General features: G+C 36.8%; 1 protein-coding gene across 1 annotated transcript; it reads left to right on the top strand.

Moving 5' to 3' along the window:
• The first annotated feature begins 360 nt into the window (after positions 1–360).
• Positions 361–10,475, top strand: LOC105986271 (gastric triacylglycerol lipase-like). The gene is made up of 9 exons (XM_013017090.1): positions 361–465; positions 1,933–2,050; positions 2,844–3,042; positions 4,550–4,659; positions 5,696–5,832; positions 7,008–7,154; positions 7,886–7,957; positions 8,624–8,695; positions 10,239–10,475. Exons 1-9 carry the CDS (start codon positions 361–363, stop codon positions 10,473–10,475), a joined length of 1,197 nt encoding a protein of 398 aa, XP_012872544.1.
• The last annotated feature ends 382 nt before the right edge of the window (positions 10,476–10,857 follow it).

Genomic DNA, 10,857 nt, shown 5'->3' with positions numbered 1-10,857 from the left:
TGTGATCTTCACTTCCCCTTTAGACTGTCAAAATGGGTAAACAAGATACCAACCTAAGAGATAAGAATGTGAAGGGTTACCTGACAGTGTTTTTGCAGATTATGTTTTCTTTGATAAGATTTAAAACCCCACAGAGAAATGCTCTTAAACAAAAGGAATCAAGCAGTGAAAATATGCTAAACATTAAGATAAGCCTGCAGATAGCTGCTGGTCTCAGCATGCACAATGCCCAACATAATGGAATCAAGTTCAGGCATTTCTCTACATACAGTTAAAATTTCCACAAAATATAAGTATCAGGAAAATGCAGTATGTTAACCATGGCATGTATTCTTTTTGTTTGTTTCAGGCCATTCCGAAATGTGGCTACTTCTAACAGTGACAAGTTTGATATCTGTAGTTGGAACTACACATGGTTTCTTGGGTAAAATAGCCCCTGAAAGCCCAGAAGCATATATGAATATTGTAAGTTACTCTGTAAAACTCAGACAGGACTGTGATGTAGAACCATGGTGGGTTTAAAGTTTAAAGTGACCAATTAAAATTCTGGGTGCTGGTGGCTCACGCCTGTAATTTTAGCTACCCAGGAGGTTGAGATCTGAGGATTGTGGTTCAAATCCCGCCTAGGAAGGAAAGTCCATGAGACTCTTATCACCAGTTAACCAGCAGAAAACCAGAAATGGTGCTGTAGTTCAAAGTGGTAGAGTGCTATACTTGAGCCAAAAGAGCTCAAAGACAGAGCTCAGGCGCTGAGTTCAAGCCCTACAACCGATTAAAAAAAATAATACTTAACTGTATTTGCTCACTAAATACACTTTAAAAGTCAACAAAGAAGTTGGCGCTGGTGGCTCACACCTGTAATCCTAGCTAATCAGCTATTCGTGATCTGAGGATCATGGTTTGAAGCCAAGGAAGTCAGTGAGATTCTTAACTCTACTTAGCCACCAAACAGTTGCTAGTTGAGATGTGACTCAACTGATATGGTGCAACTGAGAAAAAAGCTTAGGGGCAGCACCCAGGCACTGAATTCAAGCTCCAGGACTGGCATACATATACACATGCACATGTACACTCACACACAACGTGAATGAACGGCTTGAAGCTGGGTGCTGGTGGTAAATGCCTCTAGTTCTAGCTACCTAGGAAGCTGAAATCTGAGGATCATGTTTCAAGGAAGCCCATGCAGAAATGTCGGTGAGACTGTTAGCTCCAATTAACTACCAGAAAAAGCCAGAAGTGGTGCTGTGGCTCAAGTGGTAGAGTGCTAGCCATAAGCTGAAAAGCTGAGGGACAGAGCCAATGCCCAGAGTTCAAGCCCCACACGGACAAAAAACCAAAACAAAACAATGAAGGGCTTGATATGTAGCATTTAGGCAACATAGTCTAATTCTTTATGGGAGGCATATGTTTGTGCTCTAACAATTATAACCTTGTGGCTAGAATTTATTTTTGCACTGGTATATAAGCTCACCGTGGGTTGTACAGTATCATAAACGATACCCACCAGGTTAGTTTTGAGATATCTCTTAGCAGCGCCATCTTTAAGGTCCTAAGTGAGCATTAACTTCATAGAGTTGATGGTTCATACAAGACAAAGAAAACTTCAGAGAAAATAACATAAAATAGTAAAGATAAAACGTTTTCAGAATTTTGAGGATCCAGTAGAAGCAAAAGCAGATCTGGTTTCTTCTATATCATGACAGGTAAGAAGTAGTTTAGTAGGTCTCCCAGGGGAACCAATAGGCTATGATGAAGAACAATTCAGTAAGTGCTATTCTGCAGGGGGCGGAACAGTAACAGCCTGATAGCAAAAGTCAATACCTAGCTGAAAAAACTTTTTAATAAAATAGCTAAAATCAACATGTACATAAAAACACTTCCTTTGTAAAAATAACATGACTAAAATTTGTCACTTGGGACTTACCTTCTCAGAGTCAGATGATCTCCTTCTGGGGATATCCAAGTGAAAATTATGATGTTGTGACTGAAGATGGTTATATCCTCGGCATCTACAGAATTCCTTATGGGAAGAAAAATGCAGAGGATAAAGGTATAACTTCATCCCTCTCCCCTTTATTACTGCCATGTCTCTCCTATGCTTCTTTCTTTCATTTATTCCAAAGAATTGGATACCTCTTGCTCATTCTGAAAAATGTAACGAAGTCATAGTTCTAGTCTACAAGGCGATCACCATCATGTCAGTGAGAGAGAGAGCAATAAAACATACAATGTTAATAAAATTTGATAAACTAGGTGATTATTATTTAAAGGCCATTAAACTGGAGATCATGATAAAAGCACCAATCTTTGCTAAAGAACTTTGCTTTTGCACACAGCAACTGCGCTAGATTCAGTGGGTCAAAAAAGTTAGCCAAGTGTTACAAAAGGGGAAATCAAGGAGACATCTGAGACACATTTCCCAAAGAGAGGAAGCTCCATTTCTGCTAGCACTAATAAATTTTTTTAATCATTTTCTAATTGTACAAAAACTATGAAGTATGAAAAGAATCAAAAGTTTAGAGAACTACTTACAATTTTATCATTCAGAGTCCATCTATGTTAACATAGTGCTGAATTTACTTAAATACAATTTAATAGCTTTATTGGCATATAGTTGACATACAGTAAACTGGACATCTTTAAGGTATATAATTTCAGTAAGTTTTGGCACCTAAGAAGGCAATCAACTGAGAACAGAGAACTAAGATAAGATTGTCAAATATATTCAACTCCATCATGCAAATGTATTTAATTCTACTTATATGTGTATCTTAGTATAAACAATAGGCTTATGACTTTTAAACAATAGGCTTATGACTTTTTAAAATAATTTTATTTTTTAGGAAAGAGACCTGTGGTGTTTTTACAGCATGGTTTGCTCGCATCAGCCACAAACTGGATTGCAAATCTGCCCAACAACAGCCTGGCCTTCATCCTGGCAGATGCTGGTTATGATGTGTGGCTGGGAAATAGCCGAGGAAACACATGGTCCCGGAGAAATTTGTACTTCTCACCAGACACAGTTGAATTCTGGGCTTTCAGGTAAAAACAGACATAATAAAATATGAACATTGGGCTAGGCCCTTGTAGCTCTTTCCTTTAATTCTAGCTACTTAGGAGACTGAAATTAGGAGAATCATGGTTTCAGTCCAGCTCAGGCAAAAAGTTTACAAGATGTTTTTTCAATGGAGAGAGAAGCATAATTGTTCATCCCTGTCATACTGACCACTTAAAAAGCACAAAGCAGGTGAATTACAGTCCAAGTTACCTCTTCATCCCCAGCAGGAAGCAAGATTCTACCTAAAAAATTGATCTGTTAAAAAAAGTGATGGAGGCCTGATTTAGTGGTAAAGTACCTGCATAAGGAGCACCAGGCTCGGAGTTTAAACCCTAGCACTGCAAATAAGTATAAATACGTTTGGAGGCTTTAAAAAAATATTAGAGGGTATTCTAATCCCTTCTTGAAGTCTACCATACACCTCATTGTAAGAGTAGATTGGTAGGCTGTTGTTGTTGTTGTTATTTTAAAGATATTTTCTGTGATCTCAGTAACCATGATATAGCGGTATTTTTTTCCAATTGGAATGAACAATTGGCGGATGCAAAGAAATAGATTGTCCCTAAAAAGTTCCAAAGACAGCATCCATGAGTTCAAAAAAATGTTAAAACATAGCTGGAAATGGCAGAGCAGTTACCATCAACATGAAAAAAATGAACTTTGCAACTTTGGCTCCTGGAAAGGGGGGGCTGAGGTGGGGAGGGATGGGAAGGGCAAATAAAGGAGGAGGCAACAATGCTTGATAAGAAATGTACTCATTACCTTCCCCATGTAATTGTAACCCCTCTGTACGGTATTTTCACAATAAAAGAAATGTAAAAAAAAATCCAGACAGCATGGAGAGCTTAGCAAAGGTTTCTTAGCACCCATTTTCTTGTGCCTGGAGGTAGAGAAAAGAGGAGAATTTGAATACTGCCTGCTGGAACTGAGGCAAACCAGATGTCTTGAGTGGTTGGAGAAAAAGGGAGAGGCATAAAAGGAGACAATGTACTGACAAGAACAGCTCCTGCCAGGTGTAGGGCTGAGGAAAAAAGGCCATGGAGATGATTCAAAGTACTTTGAGGAGCCACTGATAAGAGTTAAACTGGGAGGAAGGAAGTTCATATTCAGAAGGTAATTCTGATGTACTTTTGGAGAATAAAGCAGAGAGGGATAGAACTCATCATAGAGGGCACCAAAACACAGAATGCAAATGTCTCCTCTAGCTGGCATTCCATTTGAGAGATGGAAATAATTCCCACTTAGATATCATCTTGTTTGGGTTAGGCTGCAGCTGTAATACATCATTCTGAAATGATGTCAGTGGTTTACAAGGACCCACCTCCAAGGTCACTTGCCAGTCATTTAGAGTTTATAAGCCACAATGTTCAGATAACTCAGTTTTCTATTTCTCAAATAGAAAGGGTCGTATCAATGAGTATGCTTGAATCTCTGAAACCACAGCAAAAAAATTATAATAGTACATTCAGTTTTACTTTTTATTTCTTACAGCTTTGATCAAATGGCAAAATATGACCTTCCTGCTACAATAGACTTTATTGTTCAGAAAACTGGTCAGGAGAAGATTCACTATGTTGGACATTCTCAGGGCACCACCATTGGTAAGCAAAGATGCTGAGAGAAGGCAGGTTATAGCTGCATTATCATATAAAATGCTTCACATTTATTATAAAACCTAGTGCCTATGACATCCCAGTGATAAAGAGACAATTGTTGCAGATGGGTGAACAAAGTAAGGAAATAAGGAATTTGTGGAAGGTATCATGGACTTATTACAGGGAGGGTGAATAAGGTGGCACCAATATCCCCTGAGAATATCTGACTATGAAGTCAGCACCTTACAAATTCTGAAATGAAATAGTCTGCTTAATTAACCAATCTTATGATGCAGGACATCTGGCTTGTCCATAAATAGAAGATGTCACTGCTCCAGTAACATAGGCAACACCAACTCAAAACTCCTTTGTTACACCAGGCACCAGTGGCTCAGAACTGTAATCCTAACTACTCAGGAGGCTGAGATCTGAGGATCGTGGTTCAAAGCCAGCCAGGTTAGGAATGTCTGTGAGACTCTTATCTGCAATTAACCACTAGAAATCTGGATGTGGTGATGTGGCTTAAGTGGTAGAGTGCTAGCCTTGAGCTGAAGAGCTCAGAGACAGCACCCAGGTCCAGAGTTCAAGCCCCACAACTAACCCCCCCGCCCAAATCCTCTGTTTTAAAGTGGGGACATTTTCAAGTTTACTAAAAGTTAATCCCCCAACCTTTACAAAGTATAAGCATTTGTTGGGTGAAAACTATCAATCCTTGAAGAATATGAGCTGTATATTTATTGCATTAAAGCTCAATGCAACAGTTTCCTTAGGATCTATTGAAATGAACAAATTGGCTTGTCCCGACTCCAACTAGCCCCAACAACTATCTTTAGTTTTATATGAATGTTGAATATTTCAGTTCTTTTTCTTATAGTGGATGGTATTAAATTGCCATCACCATGATTATGAATATCTGAGCTAGCACAAGTATCCATTTTATAGCTTGTCACAGATACCACCTTTAGTAAGTCCCAGATAATAGCATGTTCATAACAACAAAACAACACACTCCATTTTTTCTCTGTTTCATGTTCTTGTCCAGGTTTTATTGCCTTTTCTACCATTCCCTCCGTGGCTAAAAGAATCAAAACCTTTTATGCATTAGCTCCTGTTGCCACTGTGAAGTATACGACAAGCCTTTTAAAAAAACTTTCATTTGTTCCTACATTTCTCTTCAAGGTATGTCATTCTCTTTTGAGCTCTTCAGTACTACTTCCTGTAATTCTCTTTTATTAATTGAATCTGAGGTGTCCAATTGCCCATGGATTTCAAATGTGATGGAAAAAGAACAAAAAAACCCATACTGGACAAATACATCTATAATCTATCTCCAAAACTGTAACTGTACATGTGTATATTACTTCTTTCATAGTACTGAGGTGTAAATAGTCATTAGCTTATGAGATCACCATTTATTTCTTTGCTCTTGATTACATTTCTGTTGACTACCAATGACTCTGATTATTATTTTTTTTAATTTTTTTATTGTGAAAATACCACACAGAGGTGTTACAATTACATGGGCAAGGTAATGAGTACATTTCTTATCAAGCATTGTTGCTTCTTCCTTTGACTATGATTATTTTTGCTTCTTCATAGATGCTTTAGTGGGCAAACACTGTGACACATGTAAGTCAAGGCTACAATTCTGCTATTAAAGCAAGGAATGAAGGCAAAATAGCTACCTAGATAATTGACATGATTTTTTAATTCTATGATGGAAAAGGCTGAAAAAATATCTAAGCACTATTATTATAAATATTTTAACACAGCTAGGCATCTCTATAAGTTTTTATTTAGGCTTTATAATAACAATAAGGAAGTGATTAAAAAGAAAATATTATTCTTAGGCCTTCCTTGAGTCAGAAATTTGGGTCAGGATGTTTAATATAGTTCTAATGAGCCTAAAATGCTGTTTTACTTCATGTTTTCATAAGGAGGAAAAATGGAGGAAGAAAAAATATCTCTTCTTCCAAATAATTAGCATAGATTTCTAAAGTTTTTTTTTCTCTGAAAGCATAGCTCAGAATCATTGTTTCCCCTCCTAATTGTTTTACAGTTTACTGCTGAAAACGTACATGTTGAATGTCATGTTGTTTTATGACTCTATTCCATAACTGATTGGAACTTACCTTGTCTTCTACTTCTACAAGCCAGGGCAATTCTTCATGCAATCAGTAATAAACACTTAGTCTGGCTACCTTTCCATATAACAACTTCATTCTGGGAATTATGAGGAAAAACTTGGAAATCTCCCAAAATGCTGTTAGTCTAATCACATCTGCAAGGTTCAATAATGAGTCTTTTGTGCATCATGATTGCTGCAATGCTCTAAAAATGCTTTCATTTTTCAGATTATATTTGGCAACAAAATGTTCCTCCCACACAACTTCTTTTATCAATTTCTTGGTACTGAAGTGTGTTCCCGAGAGATGATGGATCTCCTTTGTAGCAATGCCTTGTTCATCATGTGTGGGTTTGACAGCAAGAACTTTAACACGGTTTGTATGCAACACCTTTGATTATTGTTTCATCAGCACTTAGGAAAGGAACTGTACAAGAACTAGGAATCGCTTCAGAATTCATAAGAAATCATAAGTCATTAGTCTATTCCAATTTTGTCTCCTACTCATTTGTTTGTTTGGTTTTGTTGTTGTTGTTCATGGTGGTCCTGGGGCTTGAACTCAGTGTCTGGGTGCTGTCCTTGAGCTTTTTAAAATCAAGACTAGTGCTCTACCACTTTGATATTTTCAAGATAAAAGTATCACCAACTGGCTGGCTTTGAAATGCAATCTTCCTGAGTAGCTAGGATTACAGGCATGAATTACTAGTGCCCAGCTCCTGTTCACTTTTATTAACAAAATAGTCCTTAAAGTAAATAGCATGCAGAAATAATGAAAGCAAACTCAGGACTCATCCATTACCATCTAAATCCTTGGCATAACTTATTTTTTCCTGTGGTAGAAGGGACTAAACCATATACTTGGGCAGACTTGTATACAGCAAAAATGTCTAGTCTAGGAATTGAATAAGTGTGTGTATTTTGAATACTTTAGTTTTCCCATATATTTTGTAAATATATTTTAGAGCAAATTCTAAAATGATACACTTCTATTCTCCCAGTAAAAGCTGCTCTGAAAACTTGACCTGAATCAGAAAACTCAGATGTTGTGTGTTTTATTGAAGCTGAGATATATCTAACTATGCAAATGAATATGTGTTTGATTTCTAGAGTCGCATGGATGTGTATCTAGGACATAATCCAGCAGGAACTTCTGTTCAAGATATCCTCCACTGGGCCCAGGTAAAATTACTTCACTACTGTTAAAACTTAGTTTGCATTTGACCTAATGCACATTCTTAAAACGTTCTGCTCCTGGTAAGTAATTTTCTGACACATGGTTACCATATGGAAATAAGTACCAATCCATGTAAATAAAAATCTTATGAGAATAAATACTTTGGTACAAAAGAAATTATTTTATTTTTATAACTTGGTACGTAGTAAGAGTTATATTAAACACAATTGAACTTGGATTTTTTTTTGGCATTCCCAGGGCTTGAACACAGGGCCTAGGCATTGTCCCTGAGCTTCTTTTTGCTCAAGATTAGTGCTCTACCACATGAGCTACAGTGCTGCTTCTGGGTTTTTCTGAGTAGTTTATTGGGGATAAGCATCTCATAGAGTTTCCTACCTGGGGAAAACTGTGATCCTTAGATCTCAGCCTCTTGAGTAGCTAGGATTACAGGCATAAGTCATCAGTATCCAGCTTGCACTTGGATTTCTATAAATGCCTTGTGTAGGCGATTGGTAATTTTTTTTGGAATCTGAAAGATAATTTGATAACTGAAATTACTACTTATCACATTGAAATGGAGAACAAGAAACTGGGAATGTTTAAATTTTATTTTTCACATGGCAAGAATACATTGATTACCCTTCTGTCTTTTTTAAATTTCTCTCCACTAGGCTGGTAGGTCTGGAAAATTTCAAGCTTTTGACTGGGGAAGCCCATATCTGAATATGTTACACTATAATCAGGTGAGTACCTTAACGTTGCTAGTCCTCACATTTCTTAATGCAAAGATATCAAAGTGAAACAAATCCATGTATTTGTTTCTCAAAGGAATGTTGACACATCCTGTTCTCCTACATGGCTATGCCCTTATGCTCCAGTGGCTACATTTATTCTACCTACTCTTAAAGCAGGACGCCCCCAGATGTGAGATTTCCCAGAGCTTCACATCCCATTGTCCTTGCACAGAGTGTACCTTGACTAGGACATGGAGATAGAATCATCATTCTAGTCATGCATGAAATAGAGCTGGAGGCTCTGGTTGTCTCAAATGATAAGTTGTCCTTTCTTGATAGCTGGAGGAATACATTGAAAGGAATTCATTTTCTTACAGAAGAAAAAGACAATGTGCTGGCAGGTCAAAACTAGAAATATTTCTCAACAGTCAGGAATCTTATGTTCCAGACAGCCATACTGAGAAAAGCTTACATTTGTTGTAATACAAAGAAATTCAATCTTGAAATCTACGGTTTCACTTGGCAGTAAAAATATGAGCAATAATTTCTGTATTTCTCTACTCAGGATTTAGTAGGCTGTTACTTGGCATAAACTTAACTTGGCATAAACTCACCTTTCAAGACAATAACAATTCAGATTACCCTTTAACTAGCTGAACTAGTGACATTTAAGAGCCACTGCTAGCTCCTAGGAAAGGGACAGTGGAGTACAAATAAAGGAAAGATTTATAACTAGATATGACTACATAACTATCTACGATACTATATATAGTCTCTACAATATTCTCTTATCTTCTATATAAGATAAAAATGACTATAACAAGTGGATTCTTTTGAAAATTAGTATGCTTGAAAATGTGATCTGAAATAAAACTAACAAAATTCTTTCCAGATGGAGGGAAAATTTCCAGGTCATTTGCTTGCATCTCTTCCTGCTTTATGAAACTCCTCACTATCTCCAGGGTAATACTGGCTTTGTAGAAATAGAAACTGCCAATAGTATACCTTTCCTCAGACTTAAAGAAATGCTTAATAAATTCATGTACACACTGAAAGAAAGAATATGCAGCTCTTAAACAGAACTATGTAAAGATTTATACACTAAAACACTGAGAAGTCAATACAAAGTCAAAAATAAATGACTCAGCATTCTGAAGATATATTTCAGAGTTGTAGAAAAAAAGCTACACAGAATTTAATCAAATCCCTACTTTAAGCTTGAGCTGAGGTCTAAGTTTTTAGTTGGTAACAATTGTTGCTCAAAGCCATGCTGTTCTGTTCAGCATTACCCACTTATGAGTCCAGGATATTAGGCTCTTATCTTAGGTATGTTGAGTCAGTCATTTCAGCCCAATCGCCAAGTGATTTCTAATCTCATTGGCAGAGGTTGAAAAGCACTTTTCTCTCTGTTCTCTATGGATAATGTTGACATTCTCAGAGCAATCATTGTTAGAACTTGCTTATAAAAAATACATTAGTTAATAGTATACTATCTACCCAAAGAGTCATTATTGGATTTAAAGAGTGTGTTTCTTTCTCTTGTGTTTTATAGGACACACCTCCTTACTACAATGTGTCTGCCATGAGTGTGCCAACTGCAGTGTGGAATGGAGGCCAGGATTTGTTAGCTGACCCCCGAGATGTTGAAATGTTACTTCCTAAAATATCCAATCTCATTTACCACAAGGAGATTATTCCTTATAATCACTTGGACTTTATCTGGGCTATGAATGCACCTCAGGAAGTTTACAATGAGATTGTTTCTATGCTAGCAGAAGATGATAAATAGTTCTGGATTTTAGGGATTAGCCACCTAATCTTTTCCAAAGTTATTTCTTCTCTCCTATGTAGTTTTCTGCAGTGTGTAAAACAATACTTCTTTCTGTAATTTTGACTTTTAGAAATATATTGGCATCAGCAAACTTCCATTTGTCATTTTCAATTCTTTTTAATTTAAAGAAATTCAAGTTTTCACTCAGAAATTGTTCTAGAAACACAAAAATCAGTCTCCAGGATGTGAAACTTCACTGGATCTTTTGAAAATTCTCTTCTAACACAAAGTTTATTTAGTACCACCCATGGTAGTAAAAGACAGCCTTGGGATTGAATACTGACTCTTTTTATGTGTACTTGATCGTAAGTACATTTCTTTCCATTTACATTGTCAATTG

Source organism: Dipodomys ordii, unplaced genomic scaffold (genome assembly GCF_000151885.1).
Source record: "Dipodomys ordii isolate 6190 unplaced genomic scaffold, Dord_2.0 Scaffold34, whole genome shotgun sequence".
NCBI classification, from domain to species: domain Eukaryota; kingdom Metazoa; phylum Chordata; class Mammalia; order Rodentia; family Heteromyidae; genus Dipodomys; species Dipodomys ordii.
This window is presented reverse-complemented; position numbering and strand designations above follow the sequence as displayed.

Coding starts and splice junctions, on each gene's coding strand:
- LOC105986271 (XM_013017090.1), top strand. CDS start 361: ATGTGGCTACTTCTAACAGTGACAAGTTTGATATCTGTAGTTGGAACT. Junction 2,051..2,843: donor GAAAAATGCAGAGGATAAAG/GTATAACTTCAT, acceptor TTTATTTTTTAG/GAAAGAGACCTGTGGTGTTT. Junction 5,833..7,007: donor TTCCTACATTTCTCTTCAAG/GTATGTCATTCT, acceptor TTCATTTTTCAG/ATTATATTTGGCAACAAAAT.